Source organism: Myripristis murdjan, chromosome 1 (genome assembly GCF_902150065.1).
Source record: "Myripristis murdjan chromosome 1, fMyrMur1.1, whole genome shotgun sequence".
NCBI classification, from domain to species: Eukaryota; Metazoa; Chordata; class Actinopteri; order Holocentriformes; family Holocentridae; genus Myripristis; species Myripristis murdjan.
This window is the reverse complement of record NC_043980.1, coordinates 29042922-29070606: the sequence shown is the minus strand read 5'-3', so window position 1 is coordinate 29070606 and position 27685 is coordinate 29042922. Positions and strand designations below refer to the sequence as shown.

General features: G+C 40.6%; 1 protein-coding gene across 1 annotated transcript; it reads left to right on the top strand.

The window, feature by feature from the left end:
- On the top strand, positions 1-27685 carry LOC115368895 (complement C3-like). The gene is made up of 41 exons (XM_030065328.1): positions 1-43; positions 285-379; positions 1090-1178; positions 2212-2294; positions 2397-2484; positions 2591-2693; positions 3101-3221; positions 3672-3787; positions 4412-4558; positions 5648-5747; positions 5905-5993; positions 6108-6296; positions 6438-6593; positions 6844-6973; positions 7212-7280; positions 7462-7659; positions 8017-8122; positions 8218-8321; positions 9766-9905; positions 13546-13758; positions 14698-14755; positions 14861-14950; positions 15118-15324; positions 15490-15565; positions 15753-15912; positions 16057-16152; positions 16690-16840; positions 17168-17253; positions 17355-17432; positions 17721-17876; positions 17999-18061; positions 18889-18970; positions 19182-19230; positions 21191-21281; positions 21423-21512; positions 21598-21700; positions 22619-22708; positions 26231-26323; positions 26440-26523; positions 26915-27059; positions 27324-27685. The coding sequence occupies exons 2-41, from the start codon at positions 296-298 to the stop codon at positions 27463-27465; spliced, it is 4515 nt and encodes a 1504-aa protein (XP_029921188.1). The 5' UTR covers positions 1-43; positions 285-295; the 3' UTR covers positions 27466-27685.

Here is a 27685-nt window from a genome sequence, read left to right as displayed (position 1 = left end):
TTCATACAGACAGACAAGACCCTGTACACCCCAAACAGCAAAAGTGAGTCCAGAACTCCACCTAGCAACAAGGCTTTCTAAAAATGTGACACCTTACCTCATAAAATTGTAGCTCATTGGTTCTAAAAGTTATCTAAGTCTAATATTTCTTGAGACATTGTCTTAACTACAGTGTTCAGTGGTTAGATATATGCACTTCAGGCTATAGTTATAGTCACAGGACCAAATCACCACCTTTAACAACAACAAAAAAAAAATCATGTCCCCCTCTCTCTCTCACTCAGTCCATTATAGGATGTTTGCTGTGACACCTGGCATGAAACCTGTTGAGAGGAATGATGACGGCCAACATGATGCTTCCATTGCTATTGAGATTCAGGTAGAGCATAATTCAAAGGCAAAACATTGTATGCTATTAGAGAACAGAGATAGATTTTACACAGAATGGTAGTAATGCAATAGGATACTAGGAGACAGCAGGAAACACCAATGAACAAACTGCCAAAAAAAAGCACTGTCAAAGTCACAGCACTAGTGGCTGCTTTTATGTTTATTTAAATAATATTACAAGGAATCAGCCTCTTAGCTGAGACACCTGTGAAATTATAGGAAAAAATCCTTTCCTTTCATTCTTTTTCATCTGGCTTCCTCCTTGATTCGTACATTTAACCTTACTATACTCCAGTGGGTGTGTTTGCAGCCTGCAGACCAGTACAACACGCCCCCGAAGTGCAACACACACCCAAATCAGTACAAGAGATGGCCATTCCAAGGGGGCGTATTACTTTAATTAATTTTTATTAGTACTGCAGGCTGTACACAGACCACTCTTGCTGTGCTTTTTTCCCCAGGGCAGTGCTGTGGAAATATGTGCATGTCTCCCTTTAGTGTTCAAGTTATACAGCTGTACATTATCTCATTGGGAGGTAGAAAGAGATTAAAAGAAAAGAGTAAAATAAGAAGCTGAACAGCCAAACAGATGAACAGTTGGTAGACAGAAGATAATCAATTAAGGACCGGACGTTGCTGTCAGTTGGTTAATGGGTAATAAATTGGTAATAACTGCTGTTTAATATTGTTTATTATTAGACCCCTGATGGCATCATTTTTCCACATGACACGGTATCTCTGAAATCAGGGATTCACTCAGGAGATTACAAACTTCCTGAAATTGCCAGGTGAGTTTTTGTCAGTTCTCAGAAAGCTTTTTATGAATGTACTGTCTCAATTCAGACCTTGACACTGCTGCTCTGAGTATGTGCTTTCACCTGCACAACTCCTCACCACTGATTCCAACCTTGTAGTTGTGCTTTGGGTAGTCTGATAAAGCCAGACCTATCTCCACACTTCATTTTAGTACTGTGCTAGCATGGAGAAAGGTCTGGTTGAGCTCATTATCATGCTGGTATAAGAGAAAAAATGCACCGGCTTGTTTGTATTTCTTTAAACCAATCATAATCATCTTGGGCGGCACTAAGCCAAGGATGCAGTAATGGTGCACTGACAAGAGAGAGACTAAAGAGAGGTCCCAGCGAGAGACTAAATAGAAACACTGGTCATCCATGTTGTGGGAACAGTTAGTTCTACTTTACCTCTGATTGGCTAACCCTGGCCCCCAAACCCTAACCCTAACCTTAATCAAGCTCATCAGAGTAGGGTAGGACAGTGTATGCGCATCCAGTATGTCAATTTAGTCTTCCCCATCCTTTCAAACACTAACATGCAGATAGTGGAATGGGAGGGGAATTTGGACTGAATTAGTCCGATGGCAGGCTTAAACCTGCAGTCTACAACCTGTGAGTCAGGCTACGCTTGGGGATGAACAGCCACTTGGATGTTGCACATTTATAGGAAGAATCCACCCTAAAACACATGAATACTGTTTAATCCCAGTCCCTGAGAAGAGCAGGCTCAATCCCAAGAGACTGGCTATAGCTGGCTTTGCCATTTTGCTAACTAAGCCAAAGCCAAGCTGGCAAGCAGTTTGGCAAAGCAACTGATGTTAATATTAAAGAGACAGATTTTCTCACTGTGTAAGAAACCACTGACAAACAAACTAACTATAGTGGTCATCTGTTAATTCAATGCTAGATTTAAAATTTTGCCATTTAGACTTTTGGTGTGTGTGTGTGTGTATGTGTGTGTGTGTGTGTGTGTGTGTGTGTGTGTGTGTGTGTGTGTGTGTGTGTGTGTGTGTGTGTGCGCGCGCAGTCCTGGGGTGTGGAAAGTGGTGGCCAAGTTCCAAAGCAACCCACAGCTGAGCTACTCTGCTGAGGTTGAGGTCAAAGAATATGGTAAGTAAGAGGCCCTTGGTAACTGAATTATTAATAAAAGCCTGTACAACAAAGGTTACCATCTTAAGGTTGTCACTAAATGAAATTACCTCCATCCTCCAGTGCTGCCTAGTTTTGAAGTTAAACTAACTTCTCAGAGAGCCTTCTTCTATGTGGACGCCCAAGAGCTCATCGTCAACATCAAAGCCACGTAGGTGATGTTTTCTGGTGGTGGTGTTGCTTTTTCGCCACTCCCTTTTTGATTATTATGGTCAACCTTATTCTGGTGTTAAGAATCCTCTTACTTGTGGTTTTAGGTATCTGTTTGGTGAAAATGTGGATGGGACTGCATATGTGGTATTTGGGGTGGTGCAAGAGGATCAGAAGAAAAGCTTTCCTGCCTCTCTTCAGAGAATACCGGTCAGCACATTTTAGCTTTATCTCTGTCCATCTGTTGGGCACTTGGTTGGTCAGTCTTCTGTCTATACCACTCTTTTCTCTTTCTCACTTTCTTTCTTGATCTCTCTCACACTTACTTTCTGTCTCTATCAGCCACATACACATCAATATCAGAACCCATCAGCTATTGGCTGATGACAATTTACATCATCTGTTTACAGAGATTACCTGCACACAAACATATGCAAAAATAAGCACAGACACCTATAGCACGTCACAGGTTAGCCTGCACCGCTGTCAAAACATGCAAAAGCAATCCAAACAGCTTTTTTTTTTCTGTTTGCCAAATCCTTCTCCAATTCAGCTGTTTTATAAAGGTTGTCTACACATGCAAATTAAAATGCCCATAAATAAAATTGTGTCTCCAGGTCACAGATGGGGTTGGAGAGGTCAAACTGCTGAGAGAGCACATCACACAGACCTTCAGTAACATCCATGAACTAGTGGGGGGTTCAATATTTGTAGCTGTGAGTGTGCTGACAGAAACCGGTAAGCAGAGTGACTGCCTTGTGTGTGTCTGTTTATACAGTACGTGTGGATGCAAAGGGGAGGCATTAGAGGTGTTAGAAAATAAACTTTTCAATATTTGTGTGTGTGTGTGTGTGTGTGTGTGTGTGTGTGTGTGTGTGTGTGTGTGTGTGTGTACGCATATATGGTGTGGGTCTGTTTTTGACTACTTTTGGGGACACACACCAGATTTAAGACCAGTTAATTGAGGATGGCTTGTCTAACTGGGACAAAAGTCATGTCCCCATTTGGAAAAAGCTGCTCTTTGGAGTCAGTGGTTAGTGGAAGGGTTAGGGTTAGGCACGTAGTTATGGATGAGGCTAGGGTAGGTCTCCAGGAAATGAATGTAAGTCTATGTAAATTCCCCCAAAGTGACCTAAGTAAACGTGTGTGTGTGTGTGTGTGTGTGTGTGTGTGTGTCCCCTCTTACAGGCAGTGAAATGGTGGAGGCAGAGCTGAGAGGTATCCAAATTGTCACATCTCCTTACACCATCCACTTCAAGAGGACGCCCAAATATTTTAAACCAGGAATGTCCTTTGATGTCACGGTAAAGTACATTTTTATTTATGTTTACATTACTTATGATAGGTCTACTCTTGCCTTTTCTTACTTAAAAGTACTTCAGCTCTTGAATACAGTTAAATTCCTGAGAGATTCAGTCTAGAAACCTTCTTATTACATATTTAAGATTTTAGCAAAAAAACATCACCTGAAAATGATAAGCCGATACTAAAAAAAAAAAAAAAAAGATTCTGGCCTAAAAAGTCACTAACAGGTAAACAAAGTTTTGCCATGTTGGCAGACACAGGCCAAAATGCTAAACTCCATTACAAAAGTACTTGCATTTTGTGGACATGCACTAAGCCTCAGGGACACCAGCAGTGGAGGGTCCACACTTGTTTCAATAATGACCCATTATAGGCTTTACTTTCATGCCAGCAAACAGAAAGAAAGTAGAAGCTCTCCCATGTCATTCTGTGACACACATAAACACACTCCTGAGGTAACCAACATAAATTCACTTATTTTATATTTGCTGCACAACTACTGCAGTCTGGTCTGAATTTTTCTTTTTTTGTGCTATAGCATTGACAGATTGCTCTTAGACATGTTTTTATAGGGATATTTTGATGTGATGTCAAGGCTTGGCTGTTTATCTCCTCAATGGTAGCTCCATGTTTTGAATCCTGATGATACTCCAGCACGTGGCATTCCAGTGGTGGTGGGTCCAGGTGATGTGAAGGGCTTCACTGGAGCCAACGGCATGGCCAAGCTTACAGTCAACACGATAGCAGGAAATCAAAACCTGGATATCAACGTAAGTTTCTGGAATTGGTGGAAATGTGTTTCTGAATCTTATTTAACTTTTTTTTTTTTTTTTTTATAGCTTCAAGCCTGGTTTGATGCTTAAAGGACAAAACTAATGATTTTGCATGTTTAACCTAATATCTACAAAAATAATATACTTCATATATCTGCTAATCTTTTCCCAAAGCAAGCATTCATATTTTAGAACTCCAATAGCATTTTTCCTGCCTTTTATCCAGCCACTGCACTAGTTATTGACACTGATTGTACTACACTCAACTTTGATGTTTTGCCCAGTTTAAGACATCTCAGATTATATTTAATAAAGAAAGTGATGTAAGAAAGTGATACAGGTGCTATAAATCTACAGTACATCAATCACGTCAATTCAACTGGAGTCAAGTGGTCAAAATTTACAGCAATACAACATCCTCTGTCCTTAGACCCTCACATCGGATGAGGAACAACAACAACAACAAAAAAAAAAAACTTTAACAGGGAGAAAAAATTGGAAGAAACCGAGCAACAGAAGAGGGATTCCTCCCCAGGACGGACAGACATGCAATGGATGTTGTGTGAAACATGATAACAACATTATAATAGATTTATAAGATATATAAAGAATGTGATGAGGAGGATGCCAAGTTGTGCCAGGCGCCAATGTAGCAGCCTAGGACCTGAGCCATGTGACCACCATCACCATGGAGACCAGTCAGGAGGATAGACTATACATGCACATGGTAGAATCACATTATGCAATTCATACAAACCATAGAAAGGACAAGAAGGGTAGTAGATATCAATATCTTTCAAAAGAAATGTATTCTTTTATAAATGTACAATAATTGTGTGTCTAGCTTTTTGTCCTTCTGGGAACCAGGTGCCTGTACATCACCGTGTGGGTCGATTAGTTAGGCCCAGAGTGGCTTATCTCAAAATCTGTGTGGTGGATTGCCACAGAATTTATGTTGGCTAGAGGAGGAAACCGGTTAGTTTTGGTTACATCACTTTATCCATGTATATAGATATATATATGTGTGTGTTTGTGTGTTTGTGTGTGTGTGCGTGCGTGCATGCGTGCGTGTGTGTGTTATCCCAGGCAATGACCAATGATCCAAACATTGCAGAAGATAAGCAGGCTTCAGCCAAGATGACCGCCAAGCCATATACCACCAATGGCCAAAACTACATTCACATAGGTAATGAATTTCTTAAATAAAATGACTTTATAACATGTTCATCTTAGCTGGTGATGATGCTACTGATAGTGGTGCTAGTTCCAGTGTCTCTGATTGTGACCAGTATGCCTAAGATCTCTTCAACAGCTAGAAGTAACTGAGGCCTGTGACATTACAGGGGTGGACTCATCTGAGCTGAACTTAGGAGACAACCTGAAAATCAACCTCAACCTTAAGAACCAGGGTCATCATGACATCACATACCTGGTGAGTTAAGCTTTGTGTGTTTGTGTGTGCATGTGTTTCAGTTACTTCACACACAAGTGTATACATGTGTGGTATGTGTTATATTAAATGGGCTCTGATGTTAAAATCTCTCAGATCTTGAGCAGAGGACAGCTGGTGAAATTTGGCCATCACAGGGCACTAGGACAATCACTGATAACTCTGATTGAGCCCATCACCAAGGAGATGCTACCATCATTCCGCATTGTAGCCTATTACCATGTGAATGAAGAGGTGGTATCAGACTCCATTTGGGTGGATGTCACAGACTCCTGCATGGGCTCGGTAAGACACACAACCCTGACAACACAACATTATTTAACCTATGTTTAACTTTTATTTAACCAGGCAAGTCATTAAGAACAAATTCTTGTTTACAATGGCAACCTGGCATCTGATACACACTTCCTTTTCCTCAATTTTTAGCTGAAGCTGGAATCAACCAGAGCTGTTCCGTCCTTTGAGCCTCGGAAATTGTTTGGTCTGAAGATCACAGGAGACCCAGGTGCCACAGTGGGACTGGTGGCGGTTGACAAAGGCGTCTACGTCCTCAACAACAAGCATCGCCTCACTCAGAAAAAGGCATTTGCTTTATTTGTTTTAGTTTTTTGGTTGGGGGTTCAGTCAAAAAGATATATGTAGCAGTATCTCTCAGGGCAACACATTATGTTCGTCTTTTCAACAGAAGTTAGAACAGGCAGGTGATGTTTATTTTCAGAAGTTGCTCTTGACATTTCATGATGGAATTCTTCATGTGAGTTACCAATTTGTCTGTATTTGTGCTCACCAGTTTGTATGCATGTCCATTATGTGTGTTATCCCACTCACTCAGGTATGGGACATAGTGGAGCAGTATGACACAGGTTGCACACCAGGTGGAGGGCAGAACAGCATGGCTGTGTTTTATGATGCCGGGCTGATATTTAAGAGCAGCATGGCCTCAGGGACTGCCGACAGACTAGGTGACAATATTTCACTCCTGTCCTCTGTCCTACTAGTCTTACAAAATTAAAATTAATTTAAAATCTCACACACCTGTATTATCTGAAATTTGGTTTAATGTGGACTGAAGCAGCTGTTAAACTAGAAATGTGACTGCTGTGTTCACATTAGTGTGACTGGAATAGGATCAGGACCATCTGTGGTTATTTAACTGACCTTTCCAAGTCTGGATCTAACCTTGCTGTGTTTTGTCTCCAGAACTGAAGTGTCCAGCTGTTAGCAGGAGAAGACGAGCCACCACTATTCTGGATGTCAGAACCACCCTAGGTAAGAGCTCAAACCACCAAATAACTCCTCACAGCCCAGCCTATCCAAAATGTATTTAGGAAATGTAGTGTGTCTGACTGTATTTTAATTTATTCCTATATTAAAACAGTGTTGCACTGACATCAGCAAAAATCTTCAATACATACATTTTTTCAAACCTTCTCTTCTCTATCCCCTCTAGCGAGTCACTTCGAAGAGAAGCTGCAACGTCAGTGCTGTGTGGATGGCATGAGGGACACCCCACTATCATACAACTGTGAGCGTCGCAGCGAGTACATCACGGATGGCGCAGCCTGCGTTGAGGCGTTCTTACACTGCTGCCAGGAGCTGGCCAGGGAGCGAGCTGAAATGAAACATGACAGTCTCATGCTGGCTCGAAGTAAGAAACAGGGACAAGGGATGGGACGGGGCCTGAGTCTTTTCTAGAAGTGAAGAGACAGAGGGGAGGAAAGTCTAATTACTTCACAGTATGGTGCTTGAGGAGGTAGAGTGACACAAGCAGGGAATAGGTGATTGCTGAAAATTCAGTTTTTGACATAAAATACTGAAAGTTTGCACGTTTTGAGAGAAGAAGAATTAGAAATACCAGAAGAACTGGCAGACCTGGCCAGACCATAACAGGCTAGAAGGCATAATAGGGGAGAGATCTGGAAGGAGAAGAGAGAGGTTTAGTGGACAGGACAGAGAGAGACTAGAATGGTGACTGCAACTCATACTTTTCCTTTTAAAACTTTAGGTGAGGAAAATGATAGAAGTTACATGGACAGCAGTGAGATTGTTTCTCGTACTAAGTTTCCTGAGAGCTGGCTGTGGTCGGATGTCATACTGCCAAACTGCCCTAACTGGTGAGGCAACTGAAACTTAAAAACATAAACGTACAGATACTGTATTCACACCACCACTAGAATTAGAAGCCACATTTTACCTGTCTGCCTTTGCTTCCCTGTTTCAGTGAAACCACATCAGTAGTGAAAAACATCCCTCTGCAAGACTCAATCACAACCTGGCAATTCACTGGCATCAGCCTGTCTAGCACTAACGGTGAGGATTCTGCTTCTCTGCATGACAAAAAATCTCACACATTACCCATGGCAATTTGGACTTTTCTGTGTGGAAGAGCTTCTGCTTGTGCTCAGGACCCTATAAAATCCGTTTTATTTTTTCCCAAATTCCATTTTATTTTTTCCCAAATTCCATTTTTTCCATTTTAATTTTTGGAAATTCTGTTTTTTCCGTTTTAATTTTTGGGAATTCCATTTTTTACCTTTTACTCTTATTTTACTACCAAGAAAGAGTATGTTCTTAATGTTAATGACTAAAATTTTAATGACTAAAATGCACACAAATGATATAGAAATTACCTTAAATTAATTAAGGTAACAAATAAACAACACTTTATTTATTTATTTAACAATTACGTTGTTATAGCAATAAAAGGTGAAAATGATATGTTATTAATGACTGAACAATAATGACAAGAGGATGCACCATGAATTATTTCACCTGAGGGTTGATGTTGGGTCATTGCATGCACACATTTAACTTAAAAGATTGTTGAGTGTTGACGATTGTACGTACAGGCAATTCACATTAACTTACAAATAACAATGTTTAGGACGCTGCAGACTCTTGCATCAGTGGTCTCATCCACAACTACAGAGTACTTTTTACCACAGATCTTTTATTGCCCAGAGGAGATATGTTGCTCTAACACTCGGTATGTAGTATTAGTGTATGTTTATGAGTTGTAGAACATAATACATTTTCTTGAAGGAGTAGATGTTTACCAGTAAGCTTGACTCCAGTAATTTAACAATATGTTAAATTGTTATTTGTTTGAAAAATGTAAATTACTTATCAAACAGACCTAACAATTCAACTACCAATGAATGAGCAGTAGTATGCGTGTGATAACATAGATTGAAAAATAAGCCGAAGTGATACCGCTTCTCTCAATAGACAAGCTAAGCCAGTGTGCTGCTGTTAGCCAATGAAAATAGAGCGGAGTGGCAACTCTTCACTTTGTTACACAATCAATGTCAGTGCGCTGGGGTAGCCTGGACATTGTCTTTGCCTTTTAGACTCGTACAGTGCCGGTGCAGTTGTTGTAATTTTTTTTCTTGGTGGTGCAGGTGAAACGACTGGAGGGGTTGTTCCACCCAGATTTGCTTCTCTCCATGTAATTTTTCCCAGACATACGTTCATATTTCACACAAAAACATAATTTCATTAAAATTATGTCAAATTCCACGATATTCCGAGTTAAAAATAGATTCCGTTTTATTTCGCTAATTCCGCGATTCCGTCCACGATTCCGTGATCGCGGAAATTATAGGGCCCTATGTGCCTCTTTTTCTGAAACTCATGACCCTCTTCTGTTTTCTTGTATCTCCACTTCCTTTCCCCTGTCCCCTCACCCATCCTTTTCCCTGTTTTCCTCTCTTCTGTCTCACCCCTTGGTTGTGTCTCTCCTCCTGTCCTGAAGGTATCTGTGTGGCCGATCCATTAGAGGTAATCGTTCGGAAGCAGTTCTTCATTGATCTCAGGCTGCCATACTCAGCTGTCCGTGGAGAGCAACTGGAAGTTAAGGCAATCCTACACAACTACAGCCCTGATCTTGCCACTGTAAGTCTGGGTTAATCAACTCCTGCTATTCAGAGCGCACTGCCAACACAACACCTCTTACTTGGTGATGTGTGTTCAAGTGATTGAAGTTATTCACAGTGCTGTTGGTGATTTCTGTGTTGTTGTTTTCACATAGCTTAGCCTTGCACAACAAATCCTTTATCCCTGACAATAACAGCTGCCAACAGGTTGTTACCTAAATATGAACCTAACTTTTCAGTATTGAACAAAGCACAACAAAGGAAAAGTTGTAAATTTTAGACCTTTACAACAAACCATACAGGTCTGCACCTTTCTATGCAGGTGCCAAAGAAACTAAACTCGCAAAAGACCACAAATTAGATTGCACTAGACCGAAATGTCAATTAAAAACTGTTCCAGTAGCGGCAGTTTTTTGGTGATATTGTTTTATTTTTCAGTTAATGCAAATTTTCGACATTTAAAATGATACTGCATTGAGTACAACAATGTCTAGCCACAGTGGGCCAGATTTACTAAAGTTTCACGGTATCACAAACCTATTTTTAGCGCTGGTTGTGCGTCAATTAATGGGTCACAATTAGGGATGCAAATGATCGATTAATTCATTAATCGATAGTTGATCCACCTTAACGATCGATTATCAATTAATTGATAAGTGGCAATTTTCCCTCACATACCCTCCGTCCCAACACTGCAGTGATTGTAGGCTCTGATGCTGATCCACTCACTCCTTGCAGTACGGCTGAATGTGAGGTATTTAGGTGGTAATTCAGCGAAGTTGTGGGGTTGCTGTACTTTAAAGGTCCCATGGCGTGAAAAATGCAATTTTTGTTGTTTTTTCATGATAGGAATAGGTCTTGGAGCCACATAAATACTGTCCTATGCATTAAACCTGTGATAAATGAAAGAACACACACAACCCATTCTTTGAAACTCTCCCTTTAAGACGAGCGGACAGCACTTCCTCCTTTTTGTGATGTCACACATAAGGCTACTCCACCCACTCAAACTAGCTGGCCCGCCTCCGCTCCCCAGGTAACAAGGTAACAAGTTAGCGACATGTCGAAAAAACGTTGTTGCACCACAGATGGATGCAAGGAGACTAATGTTTCATTGCACAGTCTTAGAAAAGAAACACACGTTAGAGACCAGTGGCTGATGTTAATTTTTTCCCGGGTTCCACAGGAGTTTAGTCCAAATATGCTTGTCTGTTCGGCTCATTTCAGTGCCGACTGTTTTATCAACCTGACACAATACAATGCTGGTTTCGCAAAGAAACTATTGGTAAAGGATACTGCCATCTGTGGTTCGGGATCTGAGTCGGGCTCAAACATGTACGGTTGTATAACATCACGCTCAGCGGTAGTCATGGCAATCATACATAATATAGATGTATATAAGATGATAATTCCTGTTTACCGTTGAGCACCGTAGGTTTCAGTTACTTGCCTATTGGCCTGACCATATGTCATTCTGAAAACAGTCAGCCAATCAGTGGAGAGGTGCTGATTCTCTCTTCTGATTGGCTAAACAAACCGTGTTGCCAGAGAAAGGCAAGAGAGCTGTGAAACTATATTTAGCAGACCCCAGGTACTCAAAACCACAAATACATATTGATAGGGATATCAACAGTTAAAATAAAACCCAGGAAAAGTACAACCACATATCGTGCATTTGGCATCTTTGTCATCATTTATCAACTTAAAATGGTCCCACAATACACTCTGTTTTGACTGCTTCATGTCTGTTTTGTTCTCTTGTGTGCGTCCCAGTACGTCCGGCATCAGCACTTAGTACAAAGGCGCCCTCGCGTGGACTGGCGGGGCACTACTACCCCTGTTCAAATGGACCTCGGAATGTTTAATTAATTGCCAACAATTTAATTTAATCGAATAAATTCTTATCGATAATTAATCGATAATCGATTAATTGTTTGCATCCCCAGTCACAATGGCTCTTTTATGTGCATCATAAGGGGAGGTGACTCATCTGTTCTCATCACTCATCATTGTACTTTGATCTTAATATACGGTATGTGCATTTGTGGGTGTCTTCATCTAAAAGTGCAAAATTCTGGATAGAGAGTGAGTGAGTTTCAGGTGTTTTTTAATGCCACACTTCACTTGGCATCTGTCTTAAGAACATGTCTGATCTGTCTCACAGATGTTGTCCTCTGCATAGTTATGTTGTCTGTTTTTCACATTTTTACTTTACACCAAACAGTAATCACATTACTTTTAATAAAGCCTCATCTTAAAAAATAAGATGATTTAAATGGGCCTACATATTACCAAAATAAAGAATTAAAAATAATTTTTTTCCAGCATCTGTCAATACAGTTGTATGGGGAGAATAAGCCAGAATTGAGTGCTGTCCAGTGCTGAAGTCCATCAAGCTCTGTCATGACTGATCTGTGGAGCTTGTTGTATTAGATATTGTTGCTCTTTCTTACTGTCAGGAGTAAAAAGAACAAGCAATTTGTATTTCATTCTTCATATAAAACCTTTTTGAGAATACAAAATTGTTTTTTATCAAAAAGTTGTCAACACCTTTAATGCAAAACGGTACATCAGACAGATTTTAACCTCATTTAGGCATGTCTGGAGAATGACAAACTGGGTATTGCTTCTAGGGTCAAAAGAGAAATAAAGCTGTGTGCCATTCGCACAAAAATGGGGAGCTTACTTATGTGATTACACATCAGGCAATCTGGTATGACACCTCACAGGCACTCGCAGGGCTTCACAAATAACAGCAACAACAAACACTCAAGTCCGTCAGTGTGTAGTCAATTCTTATGGTACACAAAGGATTAACAGTCGGTCTCTGCTAGAGGTCCTGCCTCTAACCTAATATTTCTCATCGATTGGCTCTGCCGTTTCTTGCTAACATGTGATTGCCACTGTCACTGGCTAATTATCAGATCTTTTTTTCAGAATATCGATTAAATTTGCACTTTCGGCATCTATGAACCACTACCCACAGCATGACGTCTTTGAAGCTGAGAATCCGTGTGTTCGCCACGACACGGATCCTAATTGACTTTCAGTGGACACTGTTTGCATGATGACCACACAGAATTAAAACAGATAACGTGTGAGGAGCACGCAATGCATTATTAAGAGGTCGTGCTCATTTCACGGATTTCTGTGAGATCAGGTTGACACCCTTGGATGAGGCTATGCGCTAATGCAGCTAATCAACGAGCTAAGAGTACAAATGTGGTTATAAGTATTATGCTTATCGGTGCTGCGAGTGTCAGGGGGTCCCTGGAAAATTTGGCCCCTCCAGGGGGTCCCTGGGCCAAAAAAGTTTGAGAACTCCTGCTGTAGAGGGTTTGCAATCACCAATGGCAACACTAAAAGTACTATGTCGGAAATACAAGTAAAGCCAGTCTAATATACAGTGCTGGAGATGCAAACCCATTTTTAAGACACTCAGTTAAAATTGATAGGGCGCTAAATAGGTAATTTAAGCTAACTATGCATCTCTCTTAGTAAATCTGGCCCTGGAATTACCAATATATTTCATGAAAATCTTATCCACTCTTATCTCTTTCTGTCTTTCACTCTCTCTCTCTCTCTCTCTCTCTCTCTCTCTCTCTCTCTCTCTCTCTCTCTCTCCCTCGCCATCTCTCCATCTCTGTCACTTTTTAAAGGTACGTGTTGATCTGATTGAGGAAGAGCATGTGTGCAGTTCAGCCTCGAAGCGTGGAAAGTTTCGTCAAGAGGTCAAAGTTGGACCTGACTCTACACGGGCGGTGCCCTTTATTATTATTCCCATGAAGGAGGGGAGATTCCGTATTGAGGTCAAAGCAGCTGTCAAGGACTCATCTCTCAACGATGGAATCATGAAGATGCTGCTAGTGGTGGTAAGAGAGACAGACTCCAATAGTGGATTATTAGCATGGGATGACATAAAGGGAACATAATCTGTAGTCTCATTGCAGGGAATGCATATGACCACAAATGACAAGTAAAGCTGAGCTAAGAAAGACTAGTTAGCCACCAGTTTGAGAGTGATTTGAGGTTTTCCCTGTGTGCATAGAGCCTTTCAAATGGAGTTGATAATAAGTCATGTTGTGTTACAAGGGAATGTAAGACATTTAAAACATTTAATTAAAGCTGCATTATGTTGACTTGAGTTAAAGTGAAAACCCTTTAGACTCAAATGACAAACATGGCTTAAGCATGAAAATCGATAGCTGAGTCTATGTGGCCCTCATCATCGGACCCATGAGAGTCCTTTAGACTTTAACTACAGTACAGTCAGAGTTTAACTTTAACTCCGACTGTATGCCATGTTTTTTTGTCAGTTGAGTCTGAACACGTCCTTACTTTAATCAGCCCTCAATTTTGCACATTGCACCTTCAAAAGTTATAATATGGCAGACCAGAGCTAATATTGCACATTGTAGCATGACCTTGGGTGTATTATTGTGATTATACCACAGCTTCATAATTGAATGTTTATAGTTATTTTTTATGGTTAGCTGCCTAGAAAATTATTCCACAAAGCAAAATAGTTCTGTTTACATGACTGTTACTGAGTATCAGCTGCTACAGTTTGATAGATCAACCGTCACTTTGAGTTAGCTCCTGTAGAGATATCAAAACTAAACATGGCACAGTGATACATGTGGCCTGAGAGTCAGTGTAAGGTGAAACTCGCACTCATCAGAATGCCTCTCAGCCAATCAAAATATGAAATTGGAACTACGTATGGCATAATTAAAAGTAGTTGTGATGATTATGATACTTATTTATTTATTTGTCTGTTTGTTTGTTTGTTTACTTATTTATTTTATCAGCCTGAAGGAGTTCTGACAAAATCTCCAAAGAATGTAACCTTAAACCCCAGCGAACACGGTGAGTTTAATACATTAATAACTGAATTATGAAAAAGCAGTAATTATTGAAAGTACAATTTTTCTTTTGTTAACCTCTGATTTGCTAACTGCCTCTTTGTTTCAGGTGGTAGACAAGAGGAAACTATCAACAGTGCAATTCCTAAAAAAGATCTTGTCCCAAACACACCTACCAGCACAGAGATCTCTGTGAATGGTGAGACACAACTTTATATTTTCGCATGTCAGTGTGTTGAGTGCCTCTACGAGTGCCTTTGCAGCTTTAAAAAATTGTCTGACCCCAAATGTACGTGTGTGTGTGTGTGTGTGTGTGTGTGTGTGTGTGTGTGTGTGTGCGTGCGTGCGTGCGTGCGTGTGTGCTAGGAGGAGCACAGATGGGCACGATGGTGGAGAGTGCGGTCAGTGGGAACTCTATGGGCAGTCTTATCTACCAGCCCTCAGGCTGTGGAGAGCAGAACATGATCCACATGACCTTACCTGTCATTGCTGCCACATATTTGGACAAAACCAAGCAGTGGGAAACTGTGGGCTTTGATAAACGTGATGAAGCCCTTCGACACATCAAGACAGGTAGCAACATTTACTCATGGCTAAAGCCTTAGTGAGGTCCCAGACTAAATTTGGTTTAATTTATAGGAGACCAATTTAAAGGGCTCCATTCATGTCTACAAAGTGGATGAGATTCAGTGCAGAAATGGCTCGCTGCCAATGCATAGGTTGTGTGTTTTTGTCCAGGTTACCAGAATGAGCTTAACTACCGTAAGGATGATGGGTCTTTTGGTGTGTGGAAACATGTAAAAAGCAGCACTTGGTGAGGCATTCCTGCTCACGCATCTTTTACTTTTTCATCTTAGAAGTCAATGCAAGGATTTAGTATGTCTTTCATGTGGCAATTAATAAAATCAAAGCTAATGAAACTGTTGCACATACTCTCCTCTCCTCTCCTCTCCTCTCCTCTCCTCTCCTCTCCTCTCCTCTCCTCTCCTCTCCTCTCCAAGGCTGACAGCCTATGTAGCCAAGGTGTTTGCCATGGCCAATAATCTGGTTGCAGTGCAAAACAATGTTCTCTGTGATGCCATCAAGTGGCTGATTCTCAAAAGACAACAGCCTGATGGTGTTTTTAATGAAGAAGGACCGATATACCATGGGGAGATGATTGTGAGTTCACTGCAAACAAGATTTAAAAAAAACCAAAACAAATTCTGGCCTCTTGAATGAAAAGTAGGTCAATAGTGTTTGATGTAGCCAATGATGATGCTTTTGTGTGTGTGTGTGTGTGTGTGTGTGTGTGTGTGTGTGTAGGGAGATGTGCGTGGCAAAGATTCAGATGCCTCTATGACTGCCTTCACACTCATAGCTATGCAAGAGTCACGCACTCTATGTGCTGCCACCGTTAATGTGAGTATAACTAACCCACACACACTGTTGTCTCTTACCTTCATTTCTTCATCTGTTCATTTCCATCTCTCCCCTTGCTTTGCCAGCTGCCCTCTCCCCTCTAATATTAATAAAGATTAATGAAGCTTGGCCTTGCCTTTACATGGCAGTCATGCAGAAAAACAGGACAAAGTAACAAAAATCAGTCACTTTTTTTCTCTTTAAAGTTAATGAGTTAATTTTATTATAAGAACAATAAGCAGGGTACTCGTTTTTGCCCATGTATTCATTTATTTAGTTTGGGATTTATCCACAGTAGTTTGTATCTGTGCTATAAGGTGAAAATGGTTGATGTGCATAAGGTCAATGCACTTTAATTTTTAATGGGAGTTTATTGACCCCCTTTCTAACTTGTGATGCCTGTGTTTTGATCTTTGCTCTATATCCCATCGCTCTTTCTTTTTCTCCACACATTTTCAATCCTCAACAGAAATTACATATAATTTAAATAAAATCACACTGTTAAAGTCTCCTAATGTATCTTTTCCATGTGTCCAGAGTCTTCCTGGCAGTATAGACAAAGCAGTTGGTTACCTGGAAAGGCGTCTGCCCCACCTCACCAACCCCTATGCAGTTGCCATGACATCCTATGCCCTGGCCAATGAAAACAAACTAAACCGGGAGATCCTCGACCGCTTTGCAACCTCAGGTTTCTCATATGACCTCATTCCTACACATAATCAGAATATCTACATGCATAATTAGTCAGTAGATTTAAAATACTGCACATTTATGGATGCTGCCTAATGACTATAGCTGTGTTCAGGGATTGCAGGTTATTAACTGTGTGTGTGTGTGTGTGTGTGTGTGTGTGTGTGTGTGTGTGTGTGTGTGTGTGTGTCTGTCTGTGTGTGTCTGTGTGTGTCTGTGTGTGTGTGTGTGTGTGTGTGTGTGTGTGTGTGTGTGTGTGTGTGTGTATCCGTGCGTGTGTGCGTGCGTGCGTGCGTGCGTGCGTGCATGTGTGCGTGTTCCTTAGGCTACTCTCACTGGCCTGTGCCTGGAGGACACCTTTTCACACTGGAGGCCACAGCTTATGCTCTTCTGGCCTTGGTCAAGGTCAAGGTGAGAATATCCACTTCACGTGATTCACTAGCTTATGCAGCACAGTTAAAATGTACAATACAGTTACCATCCATTGTATCTCATTGACTGTGTGATCAAAGGCTTTTGATGAAGCCAGACCTATTGTCAGATGGTTCAACATACAGAAGAAAGTGGGCGGCGGCTATGGATCCACTCAGGTAATACACACATCTCAACCAAGCTCACATTTATGTGTTGGTTTTGGTACTGTGGGTTCAGTCACTGTCACTCTCATTCTGTCTTTCTCTCTTTCTCTCCCTCTCTCTCTCTCTCTCTCTCTCTCTCTCACTCACTCTTGCGCTCACTCTCTTTTCCTCTCTATTCCTCTCTCTCACTCTGTCTTCCACTCTCTCTCTCTCTCTCTCTCTCACTCTGTCTTCCACTCTCTCTCTCTCTCTCTCTCTCTCTCTCTCTCTCTCTCTCTCTCTCTCTCTCTCTCTCTCTAGGCTACCATAATTGTGTACCAGGCAATATCTGAGTATTGGAGTAATGCTAAAGAGATGGAGTATGATCTGCATATTGACATCTTATCACAAGGCAGGGCCAAACCTGACCGTTACCATATTAACAAGGAAAACTCCTATACTACTAGAACGTCCAAGGTGAGATCACACACACACACACACACACACACACACGCACACACACACAAAAGTATGCTCGTATGGACCCAGGAAATAACAAAGGTGTGTGTGTGTGTGTGTGTGTGTGTGAATACCCACAGGTCAATGAAATAAACCAGAATGTGATAGTGACTGCCACAGGAACAGGAGAAGCAACACTGACAGTGAGTACTACACATTTGTAATAGTTACTCGCAACTAGTTACTAAGTTACTTCTAAATAGTAAAGGGTTTTTTCCTCACCACTGTTGCTATTTTACTTAATGGGATGTGCCAAAATTGTTGGATCTCTATAAAGCTAACATCTCCTATGATTTGACTCTACACAACTAAAATTGAATTGAATTGCAATGAATTGGTTACTTAGTAACTCCTTATTAAAAATAACTCATTAGAACACTTTTAAGCACATTAAAGAAGGCTTTTTAAATATGCATTTGATATCATCACTGCTGTTGAGAAAGAAACCATTACTGAGTCTAGTATCAACTCAACCCAAAACCATTACTGGCAAAATACTGTAGCTATCTTCTAAATATTTCATGGACCAACAGATCATCCTTATTTTCTAATATATATTGTCTTGAATTGAAAACTTCATAAAAATATCATTTTGGGTGTGTACAGCACCTGCTTTCACCATCCAAAGAACTGGGGATGAAAATTAGCTGCTTTGCTAGCCTATATCTCTGTACAATGCATTAAACTTCTGTTGTTTTGGGTTTTAACTGTATGTGATCCCTGTTACATGAATTAATTAGTAAGTTAAAACTTTCATTTCAGTTTATTGATGCAACTGAGGCTGAGACTGAACAAATGTTTTCATTACTTGTTATGTCAGAAAAGTAATCTGTAACTTGTTACCTGGCTCTCAACATTGCTCACAATTTATGATGTATATGAGCTGTGACAAATTATGCTTTTAAGAGACGCAGTGCAGATGGCAGTATTTAATAATATTATGGACTCTGTGTCTCTGTCTATGTGGCAGCTGGTGTCGCTGTATTATGCTCTGCCTAAAGAAAAGGAGAGTGACTGTCAGAGGTTTAACCTCTCTGTTCAGATGCTCCCAGGTGAGTTGGTGCCATCTGTCTGTCTTCCACTGCCTCTGTTTGCCTTTATCTGTTGGTTTTTCTACTTGTCTATTTTGTGTGTATCAATTTGGTTATCTGCCTGCAAGTGAGCTTATCCATCTGTCTATCTATCAATCTCTCAGCCTGTTTCTATTTTTTCTTAGACTATTAAATCCTAATGCTCTGTTCATCCAATGTTCTGCTCCTCCAGAGAAAATGGATGAAAATGAGAAGATATACAAGCTTAAAATAGAGATTTTGTAAGTATTGGAGATGTCAAGATAACAATCATAACCGTGTTTTCACCTTCAACATTCCATTGTAATTCGGTGCTCCTTTGCACACATTTGTCACAAGACCTGCTCGGTGTTATCCCAAAACATAAGTCATGCTTTTTTAAAATGTATTTCAGTATCTTGATATACTGGGTGGCACTTAGTGATTAGCATCACAGCAAGAAGGTCCGGGGTGTTTGAAACGCAGCCGGCTAAGGTCCTTTCTGTATGGAGTTAACATGTTCTCGTGTTTGTGTGGTTTCCTCCCACAGTCCAAAGACGTGCAAGTTTGGGAATTTGAGACTCTAAATTGCCCATAGGTGCAAATGTGTGTGACTTTATTTAGTCTGAATGTCTCTGTGATGTTTATTGGTGACCTGTCTAGGGTGTTTCCCTCTGCCTGAGGCATGCTGGGATAGGCTCCTGCCCCATGTGACCCTGATTAGGATGAACAGTAATGAAAATGAATGAATGAATGATTGAATGAATGAATGAATGAATGAATGTCTCCTTGTAGCAGAGTCCTTGTCCTCCACCTTGCCCTCATTTTCCTTTTGGTTCAGCTGTATTTGAAAAGTATGAAAACTTTATAAAAGTTAGTGAATTCGATATTTGACAGAGGACAAGTAACCCTTCTTGATCTGCTTGTTACAAAAACAGGATTTTATCATTTAAAGAATATAGCCAGAGCCAGAGTCCGCCCGTTTTTCTCTCGGGCAAATACAGAGATGCTGATGCATGCTTTTATTTCCAGTCGTATTGACTATTGCAATGCCCTGCTTTCTGGTCTTCCTAAAAGAAACATCACAAGTCTACAACTTTTACAGAACTCAGCTGCACGAGTGCTAACGAGGACCAGAAGGCAGGCGCATATTACACCGGTTTTAGAATCACTGCATTGGCTCCCTGTATGTTTCAGGATCGATTTTAAGGTTCTCTTAATAGTTTTTAAATGTCTTAGGGGTCTTGGGCCTTCTTATCTTTCTGAATTGCTTTTACATTATGAACCCTTGCGGACCCTCAGGTCTTCCGACACCGGCCTGATATGTATTCCCAGAGTTAAAACACGAACACACGGTAAGGCATCTTTCCAGTTTTATGGCCCCCGATTGTGGAACAGCCTGCCAGAGGACCTGAGGGCTGCAGAGAATGTTGATATTTTTAAAAATAGGCTCAAGACCCACCTATTTAATTTGGCTTTTAACTCATGCTCTTAATATACTCTTTTTTAACCTTTTTAACCTGACTTTTATTTAATGTTTATTTTATACCTTATACCTTTTGTTTTGGCTCTTAACTAAATGTTCTTATATGTTTACACATGCCTATTTTAGCTTTTATTAATGTTCTTATATATTTTTACTTTATATGTCATTATTTCTATATATACTTTTTATATTCTTATTTTATATGTTTTCATATTTTTATCCCATATATCCAGTGTTTCCTCAGTGGGGGCCCTCTGCGCTGGGGGCTGTTCTCGGCTGGGGCTGGGATGTCTCTTCTCGTGGGGCTCACCGGCTGGGGTGGGTGGGGGCTCTGTGGCTCTGTGGCGGTGCCCCGCTGCAGCGCCATGGGTCCTCTGCCTACCTGTAGTTTGGTGGGCCCCTGAGCTGCGGCATTCTGGCCTGGGTCGTGGGCAGCCCCCAACGCAGATGGCAGCGCTTCCTGACCTGGTTCCTCTGTACTCAGCCAAACAAACATTATGTGTGTGTATGTGTGTGTGTGTGTGTGTGTGTGTGTGTGTGTGTGTATGTAAGAGAGAATCGTGGGGTGGGGGTCTAGAGGTTGGGGTGGGGAGGGGGGGAGGGGGGTGTTTTTAACATGTAAAGCACTTTGTGCTACATTTCATGTATGAAAAGTGCTCTACAAATAAAGTTTGATTTGATTTGATTTTGTTGTCCTTAATTTTCTTTTACTGATTTTGTCCATTCTCTGTATATAGGTATATGGATAAAGACAGAGATGCAACCATGTCAATCTTGGATATTGGCTTGCTAACCGGCTTCACTGTTAATACAGATGACCTGGACTTAGTAAGAGCCTAAACACACCCACCCATGCATACAGACTGTGAAGACCAATGTTCAAGTTTCTTAGAAAAAAGATGCATTTTTAATATTTGATATTGTGATTAGTTTTCTCAATCTGTGTATGCATGTTTTCTGTTTGTGTAGTTATCCAAAGGTCGTGACCGCACTATTTCAAAGTATGAGATGAACACAGTCCTATCAGAAAGAGGCTCACTCATCATCTACTTGGACAAGGTAAAGCCACTCCTGTGTGTGTGTCTCTGTCTCACACCTGTCTCTGTCTATCTCTGATTCACTTGGGTTTGTCAACCCTCCATAGGTGTCCCACAAACGGCCAGATGAGATTGCTTTTAGGATCACCCAGACAATGAAAGTGGGCGTCTTACAACCAGCAGCCGTGTCTGTCTATGAGTACTACGACCGTGAGTCCCAAAGAGACCTGAATACACACCCTGTGCCACAGACATATGCAAACATGCTTTGCACACATATACACACACACAAACAGATTATAAGACCCCCTTTACACCTGGTAATGTGTCTCATCCAGATTTTATCTAGATATGATTGTAGAAAGTGTCATTACTTGAGTTTTCAACTTAATTTGCACAGATAACACATTTGAGTTACTATGAAACATATTTCTTCCCTGCCTTTAGACATTTAACATGTACATGTTGCAGGTGTTGTGCATATTAAAACACTGAAAAACATGATTGATTCCTGTTTATTCAATAAAATGTGGCCTTTTCCAGGGTATTTTTCCTCTTCAATTATAGATATCATGATGTATCATAGCTGATTATCTTACAACACATCTCAGAATCGCCTGTATATTGATATCATTGATTTTTGGGGTAAAATATTGTGATAACATTGTATCACGAGTTACCCAGTGATTCCTGCTCTTACTTTGCATACCAATGAGCCCGTTATTTTAAAGATTGTTAGAATCCATATTTACACCTATGTATTTGCAGGATGTGGATTAAAGACACATCTGCTTTTACACTTATGTTCAATGCAGTCAAAACACATGCACGCACATACAAATCACCAAAAGAAGTGGCTTGGATGACTGGATCACAATCTGCCCTCAGTGGGTGCATTTACATCTATTTTTATGTGGTCAAGCACTATCTGATTGCTGTGCAACCACCTGAGATACATGTTAGTATCAGGTGTATTGAGGATCTAAGTTTTCCATCCTTTAGCTTGAGGATTAACGATTCACTGCTACAATCAAGCTGAGGGTGTTGGATACACGTTCTCTTTAATACTCTACTACTGCCATTATTTGGCTCAAAATAATGCAAATATGTATTTTCTACTTTTTGTAGAGAGACCATGTGTGAAATTCTACCACCCAGAGAGGAGAGGTGGGCAGCTGCTTCAACTCTGTCAAAAGGACGAATGCACATGTGCTGAAGGTAAACAGTATTACATTCTCCTGATTCCTGAGTTGTATTGGTACAACTTGTCATGTGTTGTGTGGAATTGTTCATTTGGATTATGACTCAGTGAATCAGATGGCCATGGAACATGCTTTAAAATTGGTTTCATGCTCATCAAGATACTCACTGATCAATCATATCCTGAAGATGGATTTTTTATCATTGTGAAAGATGTCAATTCAACTGAGGTAGAAGTGATTCCCAAAGTTAACACTCAGAATGGCTTCATAGTCACTGATCTTACCATCAAAGAATACTACTACCACTACTACTATTACTACTAGTAATAATAATAATAACAATGATAATAATAAAAATAATAAATAATAATAACAACAACAACAACAATAACAATAATAATAATAATAGTAATAATAGTCATAAAGCAAACCGTTAATGTAATAAGGCAGTGTATTAGCATCCCAGATGTCCTCTGGCAGGTCATTCCACAACTGAGGGGCTTCAACAGAAAAGGCCCAGTCACCTTTAGTTTTGAGGTTTGATCAAGGAATGGCCAGGAATGGCCAATCCAGTGGATTTCAGGTCACATTCAGGCTCATAAGAGGACAGGATTTCAGCTCTATCTGCTGGAGCCAACCCTCTATGAGCCTTAAAAGTAATCATTAGAATTTTAAAATTCACTTTAAAATGGACTGTGAGCCAGTGAAGTGATTTTAAAAGAGATCTGCTGTGTTGGATCTGGTTATGAATTTGGCTGCGGCATTTTGAATCAACTTAAGTTTATTGAGATTTTGTTGTGTGAGGCAAGAGAGGAGTGCATTGTTGTGATCCAACCTGGATGAGGTGAATGCTAAATTATTGTTTCAAAATTCTTGGCAGATTAAAATGACCTGATTTTTTTTAAATTTTTCCTTAGTTGGAAGAAGCATAATTGGACAACAGAATTAATATTTGCGTTACAAGGGGGCCAAAAATTTCCAGAAAATATCCGGAAACTTTCCAGAAACTTTCCATGGGAAGTATAGCTGGGAATTTTGGAAATATTCCAAGTTGAAAATTTTCAATGGGAATTAAGGGAATATATGGGAATTAACAGGAATTAACGGGAAGTAACTGGAAATTTGGGGTAATTTATACAAATTGTATCATATGCAAACATAACTGTAAACATTTAGTGTTGTCATAAGGAGTTGTGTGCAAACTAATACAAACTGAAAAAATGCCATTTTTGACTTTCATTTATTTGTGAGTAGAATTAAATTGATTCTTTCATTGAACAACAAAAAACATGAATGTTAAATAAAATAAATTTATTTTCTATGACCCTTCAAACATACTGTAAACACACACATATACGTATATATATGTATTTATACACACACACACACACACACACACACAGGCCTCTATTTTCCCGGTGCAGCGCAGGGTGGCGCAGTGAGGCGAACCCCGCGCAGAGCTATTTTCGACCAGCGCAACCCGAGGGGCGCACAGTTTCGTATTTTGGCAGACCGAGGTGCGCTGAGATGGGAGTGGCGGCGCAGCAGGGGGAGGTGTCAACAGATTCAGCTTGGCGCAGTGACATTTTCGTGCCAAAAGGCTTCGCCAAGGTGCGCCCAAAGCTCGCCATCTGAAACCACATCTACTTTCAGCGCAAGGCGGAGCGGACCTGGCGTAGTGCAATTTTGGCAGTGCGCACACGTCACCAAACCTGACAATCAGCACAAACGGTGCCAATTTCCTTTGATCTGACATCAGTTGTGACGGGACAGTCGATATGGAGATAAATTTATGTGGTATAGTGTTTTTTGTCGGTATTTATTGCATTGATAATGTGCCTGACATTCCGGAAACCTGCCTGTGAGGTTTTGGTAACGTGTGCGCACTGCACGCCTGTCTGCCAAAGTTGCACTACACCGGCTGCGCTCCACCTGCGGCAGTAGACCTCCTTGTCAATTGTGTAAACGTTCATTACGCCTTCGCACAGCGCATTTTAAAGGCGAGGACAGGGGCTCATTTGATTGGTTTAAAGTGAATCAGCTGTGTCAAACCCACTCCATGCCTTCTCTCCTCCCTTGCGCCGGTAGGAGGAACGGCGGAGTAGTTGCACCTCGGCGCACGGCGTGCCAAACTTGCAAAATCCACTTGGCCACACACAGTTGGCGAAGCACAGCTGCACTGCGCCCCCACCTTGCCCAGTCTGCGAAAATAGAGGCCACACACATATGTGGGTCTGTGTTTGTACAAAACATTTTGATTTATTTTTTGCTAGTTAAACTTGAATACCATAGATCAAATATATTTACCCCAGTAATATCATCAAAACCTACTTGACTGGATCTAGTCAAGTGACTTCAGTAGTCCTGCTGTAATGTGCAGGACCCTAGAAATGATGTGTGCATGTGATGGAGGAATGGACAGTGCACGCAGGGGGCATGGCCACATGCAGAGGGTGTGGCCTCATGCAGGGGGTGTGGCCTCATCAGCCCTGCAGTTAGTAGTGTACTGTGTGCAGGGTTGAAATTCAACTAAATTTGAATTAAATCTGGTTGTTTTTATCAAGATTATGCTGAAAGATGTTTTTTCAACTACATTTAGGCTCCCTTTTATAGGCTAAACTGCAATTTTTCAAATTTTTAGTTTATTCACATTAATTCCCATATATTCCTGTTAATTCCTATGGAAAGTTTCCGCTTTGAAATTCCCGGAATTTTACAACCCTAATTAATATGTTGGTGATATGATAATAATCTCTTTTTTCTCGGAGTTTAACCATAGAAAATTTGACACCATCCATTTATTACACAGAGATACTACAGTGCACAAGTGAAGGCTATTTAATCGATTGGTGTCATTAGTGTCAAACAAAACAGAAAAATGAGTATTATCATGATATAAATGGTAATAGAATGGAGACTAGTAAGGGTCCAACAATGGATCCCTGTGGAACGTATTTTAAGAGTAGAGCTGATTGAAAATTCCAATTTCCACGCAGAATGACTTTCCTGAAAGACAGGCTGATGTGCTTGATGTGTGATTAACAATGTTGAAGAGGAGTCCAGGGTTAGATCTATGTTTATTAATGACGTCGTAATATTTTTCTGTCACTGTTTCCACTACTTGAGTAAAAGTCTTTATTTGAAGTCCACAAGCCTAAAGGCTGACTAGAACCCCTCTTTTCCACTCCACTAAGGGAGTGAGTTGACCTCATTCCAAGAAAACCCAGAGCCACATCTTAACTGAGTGTCAAGAATTCTCCACTTCAGGAAACAGGTGTTCACTTTAGGATCACAGCAGCGATCAAAAGTATCCCAACAGATTAAATTACTAAGAAAAAGATTCTTTACTAACTGTGGAGCACAAGGCTGAAGCCCCCCACAGAATCATGTAAAGCTACACCAACCCACCAACCCATTCTCTCTCTTTCTCCCTCATACATACACACACACACACACACACACACACACACAAATATGCTTATTTGATTCAGTCATTTGCAGTGTATTGATTTTGTGCTTTTCTATGGTGTTTTTCCAGAGAATTGCAGCATGCAGAAGAAGGGCAAAATTGACAATCAAGAGCGTACTGCTAAGGCTTGTGAGACTGAACAGGACAGCAAAATAGATTACGGTAAATCTGTGTGTGTGTGTGTGTGTGTGTGTGTGTGTGTGTGTGTGTGGGTGGGTGTGAGATTAAGCATACAAACAAATCATTATGCTAACAGCGTACAACCTGTCTGTCCTCAGTGTACAAAGTGAGACTGGAAAAATTTGAAGCTGATATAGCCACTGACATTTACAAGATGCGGATAGAGGAGGTCATCAAGGAAGGTGGGTATTCATCTCCTTTATACCTTCAACTATTCTGAACAACAGAATTTAAACTTTCCCTTCATGTTTCCGCTCAAAAACCTTCAAGTTGTCAACATTTACGGTTTAATTTCAGAACTAAAAATAAACTAAAATAAATTGTCACAAGTAATAAGACAATGTGGTTTGTTATTTATTGACACAAATGTGTCTCAGTTGGAATTGTGTGCTCGTGCATATAGGAACTTTGACCCTAACCCAAACCCCATCCTTCCCACAGTGTTTCCAGGTAGATGGGAAAATAGTAACTGCAACTGGTGGCCATCTTCGCATCAAATGTGTAGATGTACAGCAGTAACATCTGTATATCTGCAGATATGTGTTTAAATGTCTTTGTCATATTTCATTACAGGAAGTTATGATGTGGGTGCACAGGGGGGCCTGCGTGAGTTCCTAAGTTATCAGCACTGTAGGGAGTCTTTAAATCTGAAGGAAGACAAAACCTACCTTATCATGGGCACGTCCAGAGATATGTATAGAGATGACGAGACTGGAGGGTGAGTTTTGTTTGGTTGTGCACATGTGTGTGTATGAGTGTGTGTATTGTATGAAACCACCATTCAGGCTGTGCTTGCCTTAATGTTTCAGGTAATGGTGTTCTTGTTTCCTTTCACACCATCATATTAACAATGTAAAATTCTTTAAGGGAATAAATTGACTGTAAACATGTAGATTCAAAGAACTGTGTTTCCCTACATACAGGTAACTGGTGACATTTAGGACAATTGTTTGTTTGTTTTTTTCTGTGTTGTTCTGTCTAGGTATCGGTATATCCTAGGTGAGAGGATGTGGATTGAGCTTTGGCCCTCAGAGGCAGAGTGTCAGACTGACGAGCACCGACCAGTGTGTTTGGGCATGGAGGAGCTGGTCCAGCAGTACACACTCTTTGGATGTCAGCAGTAGTGTACTCAAAGAACATGTTTGTTTGTTTGTTTGTTTTTCATGCAAATGTCAAAATTATTATGCTGTAGGAAATGTCATGTGTGGTAATGATCAGATGGTGCACAAAAGTCATAATGATAACATTTTTTTATTAGAGTACATCTTTAACAAATGGTCTATGTCTCATGTACAGTGTATACAACATTGGTATATGAAAACACTATTTGAAATCTGAAGCTTT

Coding starts and splice junctions, on each gene's coding strand:
- LOC115368895 (XM_030065328.1), top strand. CDS start 296: ATGTTTGCTGTGACACCTGGCATGAAACCTGTTGAGAGGAATGATGAC. Junction 2,694..3,100: donor CCTCTCTTCAGAGAATACCG/GTCAGCACATTT, acceptor TTGTGTCTCCAG/GTCACAGATGGGGTTGGAGA. Junction 17,877..17,998: donor ATACTACTAGAACGTCCAAG/GTGAGATCACAC, acceptor GAATACCCACAG/GTCAATGAAATAAACCAGAA.